At 30.1% G+C, this 21,236-nt stretch overlaps 3 protein-coding genes across 9 annotated transcripts in view; all 3 read right to left on the bottom strand.

The window, feature by feature from the left end:
- LOC130445181 (apolipophorins) overlaps positions 1–2,363 on the bottom strand; it is a 36,476-nt gene extending 34,113 nt beyond the window's left edge. Inside the window, exon 1 of the mRNA XM_056780755.1 lies at positions 2,264–2,363. Coding sequence (XP_056636733.1) covers positions 2,264–2,336 — 73 coding nt within the window. The 5' untranslated portion in view covers positions 2,337–2,363. The remainder of the gene's footprint in view (positions 1–2,263) is intronic.
- Positions 2,364–8,492: 6,129 nt separating this feature from the next.
- Positions 8,493–13,894, bottom strand: LOC130451478 (vanin-like protein 3). Of its 3 annotated transcripts, none has more exons than XM_056790514.1 (8): positions 13,784–13,894; positions 13,531–13,665; positions 13,188–13,480; positions 12,550–12,764; positions 11,525–11,629; positions 11,221–11,409; positions 10,349–10,604; positions 8,493–9,189 (listed from the first exon to the last, which is right to left on the bottom strand). In XM_056790514.1, the coding sequence occupies exons 1-8, from the start codon at positions 13,844–13,846 to the stop codon at positions 8,823–8,825; spliced, it is 1,623 nt and encodes a 540-aa protein (XP_056646492.1). In that variant the 5' UTR covers positions 13,847–13,894; the 3' UTR covers positions 8,493–8,822. The 3 variants fall into 3 exon arrangements, with proteins under 3 accessions (XP_056646492.1, XP_056646500.1, XP_056646509.1); XM_056790522.1 differs by having other exon boundaries at positions 11,221–11,400; XM_056790531.1 differs by lacking the exon at positions 8,493–9,189 and adding an exon at positions 9,806–10,288.
- Positions 13,895–16,315: 2,421 nt separating this feature from the next.
- LOC130451449 (uncharacterized) overlaps positions 16,316–21,236 on the bottom strand; it is a 43,089-nt gene continuing 38,168 nt past the window's right edge. For all 5 annotated transcript variants that reach the window (XM_056790476.1, XM_056790483.1, XM_056790468.1 and 2 more), the window contains 3 exons: positions 19,141–19,419; positions 18,915–19,077; positions 16,316–17,045 (listed from right to left, as the gene is read on the bottom strand). In XM_056790476.1, coding sequence (XP_056646454.1) covers positions 16,766–17,045; positions 18,915–19,077; positions 19,141–19,419 — 722 coding nt within the window. In that variant the 3' untranslated portion in view covers positions 16,316–16,765. The remainder of the gene's footprint in view (positions 17,046–18,914; positions 19,078–19,140; positions 19,420–21,236) is intronic.

The raw sequence follows: 21,236 nt of genomic DNA, 5'->3' as shown, positions 1-21,236 counted from the left end.
TCTTCACTGTGATTATTACATTTATCATAATCTCTTTTGCTCATCAACGGTATCTGTTTCTTCATTAATAACTTTTCAGTTTATCTTATTTTCAGTGACTACTTTTGTTCATAGCTGTATGGCGTGTGGCCCGGTCTCGTTGCAACCACAAATCAGCAAGATTAATAACAGCAATTTCCTAGACCGTTCACCAATGACACTAAAATTTTGACGTCGTTTCCGAAGATACTGGAATTGTGGATTATTTTGATTCCAAAGGCGATAATTCTACTTATTTCCATACCCATTCAATAGAAAACTGGTTTCATTGGAGAAAGAAATTTTTAATGGACAATGAATATCAAATTCGGCCCATTCGCTGATGGTGATTTGGCTTTAATTCCTGCACAAATCGAATCTTTTAAGCTCAAGTGCCAAAATTCTTTCGCAAATTTTTCCATAAAGTGGAAAAACACAATTCCGTTTACTGGGAACGGCGACGAATTTAATGTTTCCGTCTACGACTTCTTCAGATCTTACTGTTCGAAGTCTTACAAGATGCGAATTGTAAATAAATCCATCCATAATTGATGTTGAACAAAAGTAAACAAGAAGGAACTAACGGCTGTCAAAATATAGGTAGCAATAAAATAAATCGTTCTAGTGGAAAATTTTATAGGTCAAATTGATCTACATATAACTAATAGGTTGGAAATTTTTAAGTAATATAATATCAATAAACAAATTGTGTTTAAAAATGTATTAAGAATTTTCTAGAATATTAAGTTTATATACATTTAATTTATCAAATATAAATAGATTAAAAATGAAATCATGAATAACTAGTGAAAATCTGAGAAGACTTGGTTTGGAGTGGTCAAAACACCTGCGTATTAAAGATTACATAGCTGTATCATGAGTTTTACAATTATTATTATTTAATTGCAATTGGTCCTTAACAGTTAATAGTTATAAACAACTTTCCGCAAACATCAAAGACGCCGCTATGATAAAAATACGTGTAAAACATCGAATGAACCGGCGTATTCGCCAAATTTTTTACTTTTGTAAGCGAACAGGCTTCACGGTTCTTGTCCAAGACGAGTTCGTAAAATTATTCAATTGTTTTTAATAATTTACAATTAGTATCACGCTTGATGTTGGGAAATGCATTATTCTATAGAAAATGATTTCCGACAAATAAGCTACTCTTTTAGCTCAGAAAGTGGTAAAACATTTAGAAGAACTAAGATCGATTATGCAAGATTCCATATTCCCTGAGTTGCTTTTAATGATTCTAGAAGAATCCATTTTCCAATTGAATTTAAATAGTTATTTATAAAATAAACGTGTAAAATAGCTTTTTCTCTACGGATGCGAATATTGTACGACATCGCATGATTCGAGAAAATACTTTCCTAGATATTAGTTCTAAAAAAAAATTATAAGCAACGTTGTTTACAAAAAAAAACATATCAAAGACTCCGCTTTGATAAAAATACAAGTAAAAGATCAAATGAACCTGCGTATTCGCCAAATTTTAGACTTCCATTATAAGCGAACAGGACCGGCTTCACGGTCCTGTTCATAACGATAACTGAGTCGAGGGACGCTTATAGTCATTTCAAACTATTTTGTTATGAATTCTGATGTATTGATACACAAATAGACTGCTATTTTAGCTCAGAAAGTGGTTAAACATTTACAAGGACTAACATCGAAACGATCTTACTCGACTATGCACGATTCTATGATCCATTGGATGTTTTTAATGATCTCTAAGAATCCATTTTTTAATTGAATTAAAAATCTCTATATCTCTAACAAATTCTATCTATATGCTGCTTTCTCTATGTTTAGTTTTAACTCTATGGTTAATAGTTGCATAATAATTGAATATCAATGAATGACGTGACTTTCTATTCTATTTTGAGGTAATTATCCAACAATTAACATAATAAGAATTATTATTAGTTTCTAATACAAATAAATTTGAATTCGATATTGAATTATTAATTAAAATTGTTTGGACATAATCGAACTCTATTTTTTTAAATAAATAAATCGTAAAAAAACAATAAGGTCTTCGTTTACTATTATATTCATTTCGAATTATTGTAATCCTAAAAAAAAATTAGATTTGTATTAACTAGTCTATTAAATTCTATATTTATCTTAAGCTCACAATTTTTGGAAAATATATCGCAAAATTACGATCTGATTTCCGTTTCACTAACAATTTTAATAATAGTGATAACACTAAAAAATTATCCATTTATCTTACCGGCAAATGTCTGTTGAGCCACTAAAAACACTGCAAGGGCAAGGCCCAATCGGAACGGACCTCTTCGTCCCATTGTCGCACAGCAACTGATGTTAATTATCTCAAGAATCTCCTTTATACTTGTCCTCTGACCTTTGACTTTGATAACGTATGCTAAATAATCATCATTATTGGTTCTCTTCGGTAAGGTAGCTAGAAACTGAAATTTTTATACGAACCGGCAACGTTGTTTATTTAAAAATATCTTGAAAAACGTATAATCGACGATTTAATTAAATTAAAAAAATATGGTATCTAAAGTGATTTTGGGAAAAAATTTGATTCAATAAATATGATTGATTAGATTTCTCAGAAATTAAATTAAAAAATATATTTATATATAATAAGATTATTTGGTCAAAATATTAATTAAACATGATGTCAATTTGGAAATATATATTTCGGTCCCTATAGAAAATATATAAAACTGAAATTTTTTAATGAGGCACGCGCAACTCCTAATATCTAAAAATGAAATAAATTTTTTTTAATACGAGGGTTATCTAAAAAATTTCGTACCTTTTACGTCGATTTATAGTTCTACTACACCTAAAACGAAAAAAAACAGTGAAGTCAACAGTAGATAGCAAATAACTTGAAAAGCAAAGTCTACCCATTGCTTTTATTCTAGGAGTGGAAATATTTTCGTGGAAACTAACCGTCGAAATCGATAGAAAAAATCATTCTGAGCACAAATTATCCTATGGAGTTTTTTCCAAAAATCAATACTTTTCGACTTATTCGTGATTGAAATTTTTATTCAATTTTTCACAAATAACTGAAAAATTTTAAATTTTATCGAAAAAACTCTAAGGAGCTAAATGTAACTTAAAAAAAATAAAAAGAATGGTTTTTTTTGGTTATGGACCTAATACAAACCTTTTTAAAGAAATTCAAAAAACCATTCAAATGAGACAAAAGATAGAATCCCTTCATTTCACGAAAAAAAAGTCATTTCTACCCTTGATTACCACCCTAATTGAAATAAAATGTTTTAAATTTGCAAATCACTTTAATTGAATACAAATAATAGTATTAAGAAGTTCGAATTTTTAAAAAATTGTCTTTTATTAAAAATAATTTAAAAAATATGAGAGATACGTTAAAATTTCTAAACAATGATAAGCTTTTTTAATAAAAATTAAGTTTTTTTTATTTTTTTTTTTTTTAAATATCAGCATTAACCGAGATATAATCGACTACCTAGCTGAAAAATTAAGAGATTTACACCTAAAACAAACTTACACTTCGAGATAAATTTTGGAATATCGTGAGTCTTGAGGGAATTTTGACCATATTTTTATTTTACCGTTTCACATCGAAGAAGAAAAAAATTAAGAGACAATCCTCGTATCTTTACAAAAATAAAAAAATGTGAAGATATTTAGTGCATCAAGTGATAAAGGCTGCTCTACAATCTAAATTTCGAAATTTGAATCTTCTTTTCAAATGTCCCAAAGATTCTCCTCCAAGTTTACTTTTATAAACAAACCATTTCAACTGGATTCTTAAGCCGTTAAGTCGCAAACCACTTAAAACCGTTTTTACCCATATCAACATTTTGATACCATTAGATAGATAATTTCCGTCTCAATTTAAAAATCTAAATAGAAAACCTCGTAACTCCAGACCGCCATTTTGTTTAAAGCTAACCACACTCCGTGTTAATTTCCAGTTTTTCTTCTTTTTTTTTTCGAAATTTTATATCTGGCCACTATTTTCTTTTTTGTGTTTACTAAGATTTCCATTTAACTACTACCTAAATTGATAAAGTCGAGTGGTGGAGCTGCATCTGGTTCAAGTAAATAACATCTTTCAAAATCTTGTTTCAAGCAGCATCAATTATATTCTCCAAATTAATACCATCAGCCCAAAAGAATAAAGAGGACGAAATATAGAGGGTTGTACGTTTTCAAATGGTCACCTTGTATAGTTAAGACCAGAAATAGACAAAATCAACAACAACAACAACAGCAAAATTTTGAAAGTGGTCTATGAAACAAAAAAGTTTGGGAACTAATAGTCTATATCATTCTATAAGTAATAATCTTTGTGTAGCTAGGACCATGAAAAATTAGGTTAAGATTCAAAATCTCAATATTTTTTGTTTTCCCCTGTACATCATTGGAAAATTTAAGATTTTGTACCCCGTACGCTAGTTTTTCACAACAATATTCATAGTTTTCTGTTAATTGAATCATTAAATTATTTTTCATATTTCTCGGACTTTATTAAACACATTCTACACCCTTCAAATATTTTTTTCTTTGTCAATGACATCTACATATCACTATTATCATTTTGTCAATTTTCATGTTTGTGTTACAAAGGTTATTGATATAGTCAGAAAAATATTTTTGTGTTTAATAACAAAAAAATTCCTAATATGAAATTCTTTCGATTTTGGACTCAAATTGTTTCTTTGTACCTAAATCCAATCCATATACCAAACTGGTTTTTACTGGTATCCACCTGATTTATTCATTTTCAAACGTTACGTAAAATGTGTGTTAATGCCCAAATTTTTTTTAGTACTAAACTTTGGATGACAGCGTTTGCGCCAATAGGCACCTGGTTTATCAATATTTTAGGAGTGACTTAATTTTCAAAATTTATGTATATATAAAATGTATCAAGTGTCAAAAGGTTGCGATAAATATTTCTCATATGGAGAGTAATTATCTCTGTTTTTTTAATATATTGATTATTTTGCAAATCTCACAAATGTATTTTCACATTTTGGATTGTAAATAACTTTTCTATTATATAAACTATGACTATAAGGTTACTGAACCTTGTTGCTATACGAAACAATTATTGTGAAAAAGGATATTTATGGATTTCTACCACTAGTTAGTATTGTGTATTGCATAACTTCGAGGAAATTAGAATTACGTCCTTTGAAATACGATTTTTCAATGGTCTTATAGCGGCTCTAAACTAAATTCTATTATATTGAGATAAAAAATTCTTTTAGAGTCGTTTGAAGTAATCTGTACTAAATTTATAAAGGGTAGAGTTACTCTCTATAGCTAAATTTCCTGGAAAGTTTTCAATCATTTATACTGCACTGCTTAACGGGTTGCAGATCTCACCGGTGACGTAAACGTACATAAAATGAATATTAGGAGAATATCAATATTTAATATAAATTATCTTTATTGATTCTGTTGATTAGATTCCTAAATAAACATATTCAATATCTCCAAAATTGATTGTTTAGCAATGACACATTCTTAAGAATTTCTTTATTTTGATAACTTATCAAACTATAGGTAGGTACATTGTATTATTTATAGTAAGATTCCACATTATTTAAATATTTTGATGAAGACTTGAAGCTTAATATCTAATATTCCATGAAAATATAATTAAAGAAGGAAAATAAACTAATTTTGTTCTGCCCGATATGTAAAGTAAATATGACAACACTGTATATTATGAGCTTTAGCAAAGGTTGAGTTTAATATTTAATAAATATTCATTTCATTGATTTTGTAATTAGATATAATGACTGATTACATCCCCTTTTTTGGCATAATAATGTTAACTATTTTCTGACATTGTAAATAAATTGTGTATCAATGAAGAAATACAAAAAAATGGAATCAGCATAGTTTAGGTCAACGTGAGAGGTTCTAAGTAATCAAAAGTTATCTGTATGAAATATAAACTATGGGGCATGTCGCTGACATGCATTTTGTTAAAAGTCAAGGCCAGTTTCGATTGGTTCACTTATCAAAATCTTCCATTCTAATTGTGAATTTTTTTTCAAATACGAATGGCTTATTTTGGACCGTTTTAGAAAGAATTTAACTTGTTTATATCAGCGTGATGTTTGATAATAAGATGGAATTTTTGCATACAAATTTTTGAGAAAACACTAATTAGTTTTATTTATGTCAATCAAAATTAATATTACAAAAATATAATATTTAACCACGTGGCAATTTCAACTTTTAACAGGTTCATGAATCTAAAACAAATTTCCATGAAACTCAAACTCGTAGAATTCAGCGAAATAATTTATGTATTAACAGCTCTTGTGATGAGTTAAATATTTTGAACAATAATGGAAAATATCAGAATCATCCTTTATATAAATTAATATATGAACTTGGTTTTCATATAATTTCTCAATAATTATATCAACTTTATATAATTGTTTATAGACTATCATGATTGTATGAATGAATTTTGTTATTTTTCATTCATTCCCTCCATAGCAACAACAAAATTTTATCGTAAAACGTCTCATTATTTCACTTTACACTCGAAAAAGAGTCAAAAATTACAATTACAATATATCTCGGCAATTTTATTCGGTTTTTTCAAGTAGAAGAAAGTCATAAATGATCTTTTTAAGTTAGAGATATGTTGCCATGTTTCATTATGCCATTTTTGTAAGTAGGTATATAGTTATTTATTTTGAAAAATCTTGAAATTTTTCAAAAAGGAAATATTTATTGAAGCATTTGGTATATCGATTTATAGGTAATCAAAAATACTCAAATAATTTATTCAAATTATATATATATATATATATATATATATATATATATATATATATATATATATATATATATATATATATATATATTTATGTGACTACGTAATAGTATATTGAGTTATATATTGAGAATATAAAAAATCGATACTAGTGAGAATGTTTCGAGAGTGAGGACCCACGAGTATCGATTTTTTTATCCACTAACATACTAGATTTCCATAGAATATAAAAAAAAAGTTTCCACAGAAAAATTTCTATTGTGTTGTTTTAATTTTCGTGCAATTACAAATAAAAAAATGATTTTTTGTATCAATAATTACCGATTAATTTTATATAGTGTCGATGTCAAAAGCAGTCATTTTTTATCAGTTAGGTTAAGTGGCAATGATGTCAAATTTCAGCTATTATATCTTCAACTTGTAGAAACCCTTTAATACCTTTATTTTTTAAGAATGATATTGCCAATTCATTCAAGTATTTTTTCTTGGAATATTTCCTAGTTTAATATCGAAGTCAAACAATTTGTTCAAATTGTAATGAGTGAATATCTGGCGCTATTATGTATATCTGACAATGACATATTTGACAACAATATCCATGTTGTTTATGAAGTAAGCTAAAAATTGCATGTGTACAGAAGAAGAAAATGTTAATTTACCGAAATTAATTCAATTCAAGCTAATTTAACGGACATTAAATTAGATTTTTATATCAGATTTTTCTATAATTGCAGCTTGCATGCAATTTAAATGGCAACAAACTTAATCCGCACATGATTTTAATCAATAATTTATGACAATTCTAGGGAGAAATTTAGTTACTTTTGCTTTAACAACCATCTAAATGTCGTTGTAAAACAAACCTGCTTGTTTGTTGATAATTTTTTACTAGCATTTATTCTATAATTTAGAAGTTTTTTATTGTGACCAATTACGAATAAAGGAATTTGACGAAATTTAAAAAACTAGACTTTCTATTCATGTTGCTAATTATAATTGATAGAATAATACGACTACATGAAGCATGGCAACATTGTGTACATTCCAATCTTTCATCCTACTTTCACGTATCTCACAAAATAGAAGTAAAAAATGAGCGCGAAATTTGACGGATGTATAAAAATAATTGAATACACTGGTTTTTTATAATACACCTAGGAAGCATGTGTCTTGTCAATTTCCATTATATTAATGAAATCGAAGTTTAAAATACTTTCACTAATTTGTGTGAATCCATTAATTTAACAGATCCACATCGTACTTTTTTTGCTGTAAGTACAAAAAAAAATGCAGAAGTTTGATGTATATTTGAAAGTCAGTTGTATAAATTTTCCAATTCTCTACAAAGGAACAGATATTAAATGTACAATGCAAATATAAAGTTCACTAATATTAGTATTGTACAAGAAACAAGATAACTTCATTTATTTTAAGTCGAATTTATCTCTTGTGCCGCTACAATTACATACATTCAAGTTCATTAACTGAACTGGACTCAACATGATTGATTCGTGTATCAGCTGGTTGTTAGTTTTGTTGAAGTTCAACAACCCTCACTATATAAGGTTATTCATTATGGAATTATAAGCTTTAAAAATTCAACTCGAAATAACTATTCAACCTAAATCAATTCGTTTGTTTTGGGTAGGGTGTATGGGGAACTAATAAATAATATTTGCAGTACTTTTTTAGTCTTTTATTCAAGAAAAATTGTAACAAAAACATCTTACATACATTCTAACCTAAAAATTTCTGATTTATTTCTTTTATTTATTTATTATTTTTAGAAATACAAAATAAGTTCAGTAAATCAACAAAACATCGAAAAATTTATTTTTTTAATGGAGCGCCCTGTAGATTATTTCAAAACTACAAACATCATCAAACCCTATTACCATTGAAATTATTTATTTCGGTAAATAATTTTTACAATGTTGCCGATAAAGTATAATGAACTGTGTCATCAACATTCAATAAACAAGTCAAATGATTCAATTGTAAATATATTTAATCAACAATAAAATTTTATATAATTAAACAGGATATTACAAATTATTGTTATTAAAATGGTTGCATAGGAAGCTACTGTTGACTTGCATATTGCATTCGGGATTATAAGGTCACCATCTCTATTAAAATCTCTTCCGAATATTCCAAAAGTTAGTAACCGATTTTCGGCTTGATTTAACGTATATTTTCTCCTCAAATATTTGGGAAGTTTTTCTGTTTCCCATGTAGTATATTTAGGAGAAATCGGTCGTAACGAAGTTAATAACGAACTGGGATACTGAATTCGTTTACCGCCGATAGAAAAATTAGCTTCGATTGATATGAAGTCGAAAACGATTGGCCAGTAGATTTCAGAATAATTCGGAAATCTTAAAAAAAAAACATTTTTGTTAGATATAGAAATTAATTATATAATCATTTCACTGCTAAAATTAAACCATTATCTTTCATTGAACATATATATTTATATCATAAGTAATTGAAAATAGAAAATGACACTTTTTCTTGTTAGAAATAATTCAAGTGTATAACAATAACGACTCGACTCCGCCATATTAGAAACAATTTTAATTTCAACCTTACGTGATGAAAGAATGTCACATGAATGTGTGAAGACAGAGCAAGCAGACAAACCCACCCAGTTTTGCCAACGCTAAATTTCAAAAATTACTAAACGGTTGGGATTATCTACTTTCTCTCTCTCACCAATTTAGTATAGCGGTTGCACTACTTTTAAATTATTTCAAACATGTACATTAATAGACAATAATACAGGATTGGTCTTAGGTCAATTTTTTTACATTTCAAAAATTGTAGAAAAAATATAATTTGAATAAATCTGATAGTTATGAAGTATATTTTTGGTATTTTTTAATTATCTACTCCACAATTATGAAATTATATGAATAGTTTCTTACCCTATAATAAATTGTCATTTATTGATGCAATAATTTACGTTACCAAATTTTGTAGTTATATTGATTAGTTGAATTAAGTAAAAAAAATGTATTAAAAATCATTACACGTTGTAATCTATGTCGCAAAATCTATTTGTGGAGGTCCACATGTCCGGTTTTACCCAGAATTGGATTAGTTGACTTGAAATAAGATAACCTAACCTAACCGAAGCTAAAGTAAACCTAACCTAATCGAGGTTGAAGTAAACCTAACCTGATCAAAGCAAAATTTAACTTAACCTAACCAGAAAATGAATCCGAGAGAACAGATTCCAATTAGATTGTGAGTTGAATAAATAAAAACGTGAGCAACAATTATTGTTGTCTTTTTTTTTACTTTACGTCTTTCTCCAAGCTCAACCGAAAGCTGAACAATCCAATTATTAGTGAAACCGTACATCTTTGTCCTCGATAAATGGATTCTATGATCTCGACAAGGCTAAACTAACGTGATTTTTTATTATGATCCCAAACTGGGCAAGTATAGACAAATAAAATAAATCGTACATATCTAAAAATAATTGTGTTAACTTTTTGAAGTACACCAAGTAGTTTTTTTTTTTTCATTTACCTTAATGCACATGACGATAAAGATTCATTTAGGCACGCAACAATTCCACAAGATTCTATACCAGCATTTCTTAATCCAGAAAAAGATCGAACGCCATTAAAAGCCACCATATGGTATTTATATCGATGTTTACGTTGAATTATTGATAGGGTACTTATAGATATGTTGAAGTGACAACAAATTCTGTCTTTGTCTCCATTACAAACTGTTTCTTCTATCAGTCTTTCATGTTCAGGCATTAAAATAGCTGTGTGATCTAGAACATGACAATTATATGTTAAAAGTTGACTTCTCCTCGTAGAAAATCAGTTACTGATGTCCTTCTTCGACTTACTATACCTATCAAACAATATTTTTGACTCCTCCTCGTATAACATTCACCATTAGTTGTATCTTAGAATCGTTGATATATCTTACTCTGCTTCTTCTTTTTTTATGGCTTCGATATGCATTTCCCATCATATAATTCTGGCTATTAGTTGTCACTAACGATTATTGACAGTTCTTCCTTCAATTCTTCTTTTTCATGAGTTCAATATGCATTCTTCATCATAGAACACTGTCGTTGTGATCATTGACTGTTTTTTCTTTACCTATTCTTCTTTTTTATGGCTTCAATATGCATTAGTTCTCTCTTATGATCTTTGATAGTTCTTCCATTACTTCAATATGCTTTTTACTTCTTCTTTTGTATGGTTTTGATATGCATTCGCCACCATATAATTAGTTATCTCTTCTGGTCATTGACTGTTCTGTCATCTTGTGAAGCAGAATTCTCTTATATATTGTTTCCACCGAAATATATTTAAATAGATTTGAACTCCATTCATCAATACAAATAATTAATATTAAATATGTATTTTAATACGTACCATCCATTGATAAATCCCGTAAAAGAAAAAAATCATCTAAACCTTCTGCTAATGTATCTGTATCATATACTTGATTCACTGTACTATTAATAATGTCTTTATTTTCTAATAAATTGGGTACTGTCTTCACTATTACTGAAGAACCACCAGCTCCTCCGATAAATACAAAGTCCAAAGGACCTTGATTCCCTACGACATAATTATCTAACTTTTTTATATTAGTGATAAGAATATTAATAAATACGCAGAAAATAATTACAATACACAACATGGAAGTTATGAACATATATATTGTAATTCTTACCAATATATATTCCAGTTCCACTTGCACCTGTTTTTGGATTGTTTTGACCAGAGGATAATAAAACGACATTGTTTTCCTGAGCCCACATCTGCTGCACTTGTAAAGCTATTCACAATTCATTGTTTTTATTAGATTTCAACACATACACCACGCAAACACTAATTTTTTTTTCTTTTTATTTTCATTATAGAATTCGTTTATTAAAAATTATTAAATATATATTTAAAAACATCTGCGTTGCCTCTTAACTGAAAATGTTTGTTGCTTCCCATTGTAAACAAACTATTCTTTCATATAGAAAAGTTTTTTAAACTCGCCTATAGAATAATTGAATATAGTGGCAATGCTATATGTTATTAAAAAATTTCAGTTATAATCCGATTTAGAGAATCATTTCACAGTTGGGATACTTTCGTTCCAAATAAACAAGATATCTGCCAACCTATAGACCATTCTAGAACACGTGACTTTGACTAGTCGGCCATTTTGGTGGGGTAGCACAAAAAATATTTATTCCACGTCTGTTAACATGCACATGTTGTGTTTCAATTGTGACTTTTGTGTTTTTTATTATTTCGACAAAATAGATCGAAGTGAATATAGAGGGTGTCTTATAAATAATGTCGGTTTCATTATGTTCATTTTATAATCATTAAAAAGAATCGAATACACTATTTGTATTGTCTGATCTCAAACAGTTATGTGAAATATAAAAAAATGTGAATTATAGACAATTTTGACCCCTATGCATTGATTGTTTAAGATCGTTTCCAAAGCTCTTAATCAAGCATTTCATCTGTTCTCTGTTGGTAAAAACGGCAGGAAATCGTTCATAACGCGATGAACAATTCACAACACAACAAAAACGATAACATTTTTTAATGAATTTGCCTAAAATTGAGGATTTAAAAATGAAAACGCCAATGTTTACAAATACAACAAGTATTCGTATAAGATCGTGTGCAAAGATAGCCGAACTGTCAATGACGTCATTTTGGAATGGTTCATTATGTGAAAATACTTACCTGTCAAATATGGGAGTTCAGAAATCCAGTTGTTTGGAAACAATATATTTTTTATATCTAAATCACGAGTTAAATTTAAAGCTGGCATATCGAACATAATATCGAAACAATTAAAAATACCGAACTTTATATTATTTTTAGTTGTAATTACTGTTAAATCCATAATATTCGGTTTGGTTAATTGATATTCTCCGAATAAATTCCATTTGCGATATCTATAACAGCAGAAACGTTTTTGTTTTATTATTAAGAGAAACGAAATGTTTAAATATATTTATTTTTAACAAAGCATAATAATACGAGACAGAGAAAAATCCAGATTATTTGTTCTAATTGAAACGCGGCAACATCGCGTAAATTCCAAATTATTCATTCTACTTTCAAGCATCGGATAACATATAAAATAAAAATGAGCGCGAAATTGCATTGAAAAATTGAAATGATTTTGGGAGAGTACATTCTTCATAACAATTGATGTTAAGGTCACTGACGCGAGTATACAGGTATAACTACAAATTAATAATTTAACAATATACCAACCAGCACTAAATACTAGATTTCGTCTGTCGTGTCCGCTAGTTATATAATTTTAGCGCCAAATTAATTATACAGGGATGTCGTAAGCTAAAACGAATTACCTTCCGGCTAGATATCCTTTATTATCAAACACCACAACTGTGTTATAGTAAACTTGTTCAAAACAAGAATTAATCATGTCTTCTGGACTACATTGCTTCTTTTCTATAACATTAATAGCTATAGAAGTGTTATATTTAGATGCAGCACAAGAAAATAATTTTAAATATTCTTTAAACTGTATATCCGAAGAATTGCAAATATTTTCCATTTTTTTAGGAATTTTACTGCTAATATTTGCTAGATTTTCATGAGAATACAAACTTTTTTCTGGAAAAAGTATTATTTCCAAATCCTATAATATGAACAAAAATAGTTTATTAAATATTTTTTAAAATAGTTTACCTCATCAATACTTTGTAGTAAATCGATATGATTTTTTGTTCGAATCAATATTTTTTCATCATCTGATATAATCTCATCAATATCTTCCGTGTGATATTCCACTACTGCTGCCTTATATGTTTTGGAAAGATTTACCTTAAATTATTTTGTAAGCAATAAAAATTTTCGTATTACCACCCTGTTATAAATATATATACACCATGATCAATACACGTGATGTTTTATAATGAAATAAATACAAAGAGAAACATACTTTTTGACTAAATGTGTACAAAAAAATTGTTGTGAACACATAAAAAAATATTTCTAGTTTCATTTTATCTAACAATTATGAAAACACCTGAACGCGTACACGTAAGTAGCTGATATTAGTTATGTAGATTATAAAACCCTAATTCAAGTTTAATGCAGGGTAGGATCCAGTTAATAATTCAATCTCAACAATTCAAATTGAAATTTTATGAGTGATTATAAAATTGTATGAGAATGAAACAAAATGTAAAAATACATAAAACGCATACAATAAAAACAAAATGTCCCAACAGTAGTGTTATAACCACACATTATTCTTTAAACACTGATAACTTAAAGTAGTTTTAATTTTCTTCAACTTTCTACCTCTTAGACCTCTTTTTACATGCTTTAATGATGACTTATCTCGATTTTAGATCTATTTTATATATAATCAGTTTAATTTACCATTATAAAATAGCATTCAACTATCTAACTAGATATCTGTGGTTATAACTCAATTTATATTCGTATTGCAATATTGATTCCGGTTCTGATTATTGTTTAGTCGAGTTTATTATTATAATTAATTGAATAATTATTATATCACCTTAAAAATATACAAGTTTGAGATAAGAAAAAAAAAGATTATTTTATTACCCATTATCAGGTATGAAATAAGGTGAAATAATTTTAAATTTCGTGCCATGATTTTGTGACGTATGTCAAATTAGTATTTATACCCCAGACGGCTGGCAATTCAATAAGAACAAAATATTGACGCGAACTATCTAAATTTATGTGATCTATGAACATAACCTTTAATTTTTTAATTTATTCGAGGCAAGCTAAGATTATATAATCGCAGGCAAGCGTTGTAATGATAATGAAGAATTTGGTTTTTTGAATTACTTTTTAGGACAATTTTCTCAATTGAATCAGGTGAATAGGAAGATATGATGTGTGGTGATGATAATATTGTTTAAGTGTTTGAAATAAAGATTATTTGGTTATAAATAAAAAGATTTGATTCACATGTCCTAATCAAGAACATTTTCGAATAATTTTTGTTAATAGTTTGGTTCTTCATATATCTTATTATTGTTGCATTTTCATGGATATTAAGTTAACATAACCGTTGAAGAGGGACATAGATGAGAATTATGGTAGTATAAAGAAAGTTTCACTGTACGAGTTCGTTACATTATAAAATAGTGATTTTCCAAAGAAAATTTATATAGATGCAGGTTAATAGGAAGATACAATGTGTGGTAATGTAGAAAATGTCCAAATAGATTGTTTGGCTATGAATTATAGAAATATGCCAGAAATAGAGATTATTTGCATATGAATCAGTATATCATATCATGATATAAGTACTATTTATTCTAGCATATAGGGACCAATTAATAATTGGAATAGCATAATTCATGGTTCTTGTTACGTTTTTTAAGATGCCAAGCTGAAGTTAATATCCTGCAGGTGTGAATGTTTTCTACTTTGTAAAAATGCTAGTGAAACTGTTTTAATATTGAAAATAGCTTACTATCTTTGAATTAAGTTGATAAGATCTGAGGAATTATTTGGGGTAGCCATAATTAGAATATACAAAACATTAATACGACCAACAGTTATATACAGAAGTAGAACATGGATTTTAACAAAGGCAGAGGAAGCAACTGGTTATAAAGGAAAGGAATTAGTTGAGGAATGAAATATTTAAAGAAGAACTAATCAAGTATTGAAGAATGTGTATAAATATTCGCCAGTAATAAGTTCCATAAAACCTCAAAGAGTAAGATAATTGGGGCAGACTAAAAGGATGCCAGAAAATGTATTTGCAAAACAAGTTGACGGAAGAAGGTGAAGGAGATATAATAAGAAGAGGTAGATCGAAGTATAAATGGCAGAATGCAGTGTTGGAAGACTTAGACTCAATCGGGATGCTAAAGTACACAATCTGTTGAGAAGAATTGTGAAGCAGTTGAAGGTCGATGCAAAAAGAAAAATAAGTCAAATGCGTAGCTAGTGCTTAAAGAATTTGTTTTTACATAAATGTTTACTTTACGAGTGAAACGGTTGGAGTTTACTACAAGGATGCCGAAAAATGTATTGGCAATAAAGGTCACAGAAGAAGAGGAAGGTAAAAAGGAAAAGTAGTTGGATGCAGTGTTGGAAGATATTTAAAGAAAATACCAAACTAGGGTGCAAAAGTGAAGAATCAGAATTTGTGGAGAAGAATTATGAAAGCAGTTGAAAACCAAGGAGAAAAGACAAATAAGTCAAGTGTCTTAAAGGCCTGTAATACTGGCTAATGTTAGAAGTATTTGACTTGTTGGCACATATTCTTATTGTTGCATTTTCGTGTATACTCACTTTTAATATGTACCATAACTGTTTAAGAGGATCATAAAGGTAATTTGATAGTACCAATGAAAGCATCATATAGGAAAAAGATTTTACCAGTTTTTTGCCTTATAAGATCATATATTTCCAATTTTCCCAATGGTATAATGAGGCTAAAGGATCAGGATGTTAAATAAAACAAGGTAAACACCTTTACGAAAGGTAATTTATTTAAATTTGGTAACAATTTAGATTATAAGTCTGCTAAATTCTAGAGTATAATAATCGTATTGTTACTAATTTTACTAGTTACAAGAATAACAGGAATGAAATTATTAATGACGTAATTTCAAGATAAAAGTTTAACAAACTGGAATGGTTTTTTTAATATTTTTGTATGTATCACAGAGATAAAGAATACTTTAATATTTAATTGTTAAAATACATTTTTAACGGGATAAAGGCACACTACATAAGAAAAAGTCAAACAAATATAATCAGTTCAGTCTCTTTGAAATGAAATGAAAATAGGTTCCGAAAGGCAAATTGAAAAAGTTGGTAACATTGGAATGTATGCTTACTACCGAAGATATTAATAAAATTTTTGATAGACAAAAATTTTTCTACAACTAATCAACTGTGTCATTTTCTTATTCATTCACAATTTTGTATGTTCGATATCTTCAGTCTTCTCTTCTAATATTGTCGCTTCTTTATTTATACAATCGAATTCATCCGGCATGTTGTCGTATTTACTGATTCTATCTTTTTCTTTTTGTAAATTTTTCAAATCGTTCAATAAACCGTTCGACATTCCTTTCGGCATGGTGGTAATATCGCTTTTCGATTCATCGAATACATCAACTAGTATCTTTATGAAATTATTCATTTTTTCTTCGGTTTCCACTATTCTCATTTGATCGTTCAATATTCTAGACCTGTCGAAAATAACATCGGATCATATCGCACATCCCTTTGAAAACCGTATCAAGTCAAAAAAAACAAAGGATTTAATAGTTGATGTTGATTTGAAAATAGTATCATAGATGGCGGATTGTGAAATAAAGCATTCCAAAGTTTCGACTTGATACATGTCTGTTGTCTGTGGAAAATTGTTTCAATTCTAAATGATAGGTAGAATTATTGGGAAACTATTTTCGCTACACTTGAAAAATTGTGTAAAAAAATGTATTTTTTAAATTTAATTCTATATTAATTCAAATCGTACAACAATACCTCAGAAGCACGGTTCTTTTAAAAAAACCACTTCACACTAAACAATTTGCTTATGAAAAAGGCAAGTTCATCAAAAGTCCTGTGCCACCACAGCCTTAGAGGCGCTACTAAATCTGCTGAGACGGTTGATAAACCAGTAGGTCGTTAAAAAAACAGTAAGTTTAACTGTAGATCACAATAAATCAATATATAAACACACGCACCACTGGAATACAACAATATAACAAACCCTTGAATTGGAGGCCCTCGTTCTGCTACAACACTCGGTGACTGTCTACCCTTCACCTTATAGTGAATAAAGAGGCATTTAACGGCACCCAAAGTCTAATTAAAACCAGGAAATCTGACGAGTCACCTGAGAATTCTAGAACTGATTAAAGCTACAAAGCAGTGGCAAACTAATGGACCAAATGAATAGCATGATGAACACAGATATCCCATTCGAAGTAGTCATTAATGACTCCCAATCATGGGTCAATAAAAATCTTCCATAAACTCAAAATGTATCTATCTGGTACCCAGATGATTCGAAGCTAACGCAAGGGTCTGGACCAAAATGCAAGCTCTCCATACCTCTAGGAACATCACTCACCATTTTTCAGGTAGAATTGCTAGCAATAAACAGGAGATACGTGCTCAGGAGATACATTCTCTCAGATAGCCAAGCGACGTTGAAGGTCCTGGTACACGTCCAAACTAACAAACAAGTGGAAACAAACTCTACGAGCGTTAGATAACAAAATAGCCACACCAGAATATACCCGGAAATGAGGGAGCAAACAGCATTGCTAAAAAAGGAGCAACGACTCCATACCTTGTACCAAAGTTATAGGATGAATTTCTTAGATACAAAATCGATAATGAACTGAAGGGGTAGCTAAAGAATCCGATAGAGTCTCACTGAACAATCTTGGTGTAGCGGTGGTATAAACAGTGTGTTCGGTATGAATGTTACAAACGGTTCCAGAGATTCCAACATAATGGAGTCTCATTTAAGAAATACTACAGGTCTGAAACAATCTAAAAGATTCAGATCATACCAGGTCGTGATGACCAGAAACGACATCAAAACTGTGGAGCAAGCCACGAAAACGCCAGATCACCTATCTTGTTCATTTTATTAAAATCCTTGAGTACCTCAAAGGAATAGCACTAAAAACTTTGGAAGAAGAAAACGAAAACTCCAGGAAAAGTCTCCTTCGAGTACTAGTGAGACCACATCAATAACGAACTGAAGGGACGACTAAAGAATCAGATGGTGCCTTACTGGAGAAATTATCCAGGTCTAAAACAATCCAAAAGATTCATAACCTCACTAGCTCGTGATGACCAGAAACGGCCAGGTCAAAGAAGATAGGCGTGGTAGGGGGTGACAAGTGCAGATTTTGCAAACCATGGAGTAGTACTGACACCTAGGGAAATAGGAAACGAAAACTGCAGGAAAATAGCCGCCTTTGGAAGCGGAACGATAAGATGTGGAGTCTTGTATAACTTTTAGGTTAGGTGCACTACCCGAACAATCTCCACGACAATTTTCAAAGGAATGTTTGCGATCTTTAGAAAATACTCACCATATTGAAATAATATCCGCTTTGGATACTTTGTGACTCGATTCGTGTTTAATCAATTTAATTATATGACGGATGATGAATATTAGAGTATCTTTTTTTGGCGCATCCGCTACTACGGTTATAACCCTCTGCCTTACATTGTGTTCTAACCATTGAGTATTATCTGAAACGTATAATTAACAAACAAAAATAATGTGGAATACAAATTTCAATTATCAATTTTTACCGCATATTTTATTAACGTATTCTACGGTCTCTTTTGTAATCGTAAAATCACAACCTTCTTTTAGATATTTCTTCAAAGCGTCGGTCAAATCGTATACGTCGTTTTTGTATTTTTCCATTTCGGTTAATTTTCTTTTCGACATTTTTTTCAAAATCTTGGCAACCTTTTCGGTCGAACCGTTCTTCTTGTACAGACCTTCCGCATTCAAATGCCCTTCTATTAGTTCCACTGATTTTTTAAGCACATCGTCGATTGCATCGAGACTCAAATTACTCGAACCTGGAAAAAGTTTTTTTTTTATATAAAAGGCTTAGATGCACGCACTAGTCAAATGGTCCGCGTAGATCTTGTACCTCCTCCTTACGATTAGATGTTCGGGACCAGTAAGTGATTTTCTCTTACTCGACTTACTTCGTCTTTCTCTTTCTTGAACGTGATGGTCCTTACCATTGTCTAAACTAACGTCCATTAATTGGCAATACTGCAATTTTCTGTGTCGCTTTTTCTCGCATATTAAAAAAAAACACTAAACACAACAAGGATTAAGACAACAGAAGCCATCAATGCTCAACTTATGCCGATGATGTGGCGTTGATACCAAGAAACAGAAGAAAGCTTGAAGAAACAACAAAATAACTGATAACAACAGCAGGAGAGATGGACAAAAAACAATTTCAAAGTACATAAACATGATTGGACGTTAGTAGAATTCTGAGAAACTAGAAAATTTCATGTATTTGACTAGATAATAAATGCCAAGAAGAAAAGGAAGCCTTAGAAGAATATTAACATCGAAAGAGATATCCAGATCTGCGAATGTTCGAATTTATAAGACGATTTTGAGATCCACCATGACATAAGCCTGGTGAAACCTGGGTAGTAATGACGAATAAAACTAAACAGAACTTGGAAATATGGGAGAGAAAAGAGTTTTTGGAGGAAAGCATACATAGTTAGGATGGGAGAGAAGATCAAACCATAAGATTTACACACATTTCAATGAATCACCATCAGTCAACAAAAAGGTTACAATGGCTAAGGCACTTAGACGAAGAAAAACTATTGAAATGAGTTGCATGAAAGATACCAGAGGGCAAGAAGAAAAGAGGTAGATCAAAAAACGGTGAAGGGAAATAGTTGAAGAAGGCCTTAGAGAGAAAAAAAAAACAACTAGAACTGGAGAGAACAAGCAAGGGACCGAAAGAAGTGGAGAGAAATCAAAATGCTATCGACCTAAATGGTCTGCAACACTTCGTGACCTATTAAGCGTTTTGTCCACTATGCTATTGGTGTTTGTACCATCCCGAAGTTGTCCTAAAGACTAACGGTATCCGCAAAAGTATATTCCTTTGGGATCCAATCGGTATTGTCTTCTAGTAACGACAGGCTTAATCCATATTAGTGTCCGATACGAAATCATGTCGTCGAGGGAGTTACAAGTAACCGCTCTTTCGCAGCTGTTTGATCCACCCACGTCCGGAAGGAATCTTCTCTTCTGTCTTGTTTATGGAAACTTCCACGGTTGTCTACTAGGATTCCAAGGTATCTGATGATATTAGTGAGAACTATGATGAATTTAACATTGACTCTGTTTTGGCTTCCTCTAACTAGCGTTGCCTCAGTTTTGTGAGGAGACAATTCGAGTTCATTCTCCTTTATCCATTTCAAGTTGACTTCGAACTATTGTTCGCTTTTTGATGCTAAATCGTCGGCGAATAAGAAGAAGAGGAATAGATCTAAAGATTACATCATTCATGGAATTCATTAAGCAAACACTGTTGAAGATCTGTTGAGAGGGTATTAGATATGAACAAAAAAAAAGAGGAAGACCTAAAGCGACGTGGGATAAAGTTGAAACAAGAGACGCAACATGGAGAGAAGCTAAAAGAAAAACTGTAATATGCCATTCGACTTGTTACGTTTTTCTTCAAATATTTTAGTCGTTTGAGCACAGTTTTTGAAAAAAAAAATCTCTCATTTGTGAACCAGAGTGAGTTACACAAAAAAAACTCTTAAAGCGATTTCGAAGAACATAAAATTCCCCGCAAGGTCCATCAAATTGATTTGCATCATTGTAGAAAATGAGTAGGTATTAT

The sequence above is a fragment of the Diorhabda sublineata genome, chromosome 1, assembly GCF_026230105.1.
Source record: "Diorhabda sublineata isolate icDioSubl1.1 chromosome 1, icDioSubl1.1, whole genome shotgun sequence".
Taxonomy (NCBI): domain Eukaryota; kingdom Metazoa; phylum Arthropoda; class Insecta; order Coleoptera; family Chrysomelidae; genus Diorhabda; species Diorhabda sublineata.
This window is presented reverse-complemented; position numbering and strand designations above follow the sequence as displayed.

What these genes read in the sequence shown, in the direction of transcription:
- LOC130451478 (XM_056790514.1), bottom strand. Translation starts at nt 13,846, where the DNA reads ATGAAACTAGAAATATTTTTTTATGTGTTCACAACAATTTTTTTGTAC. An exon ending in TGAACTCCCATATTTGACAG is followed by an intron (nt 11,630 to 12,549) that starts GTAAGTATTTTC and finishes AATTGTGAATAG; the next exon opens with CTTTACAAGTGCAGCAGATG. An exon ending in TGGAACTGGAATATATATTG is followed by an intron (nt 11,410 to 11,524) that starts GTAAGAATTACA and finishes ATTATGTCGTAG; the next exon opens with GGAATCAAGGTCCTTTGGAC.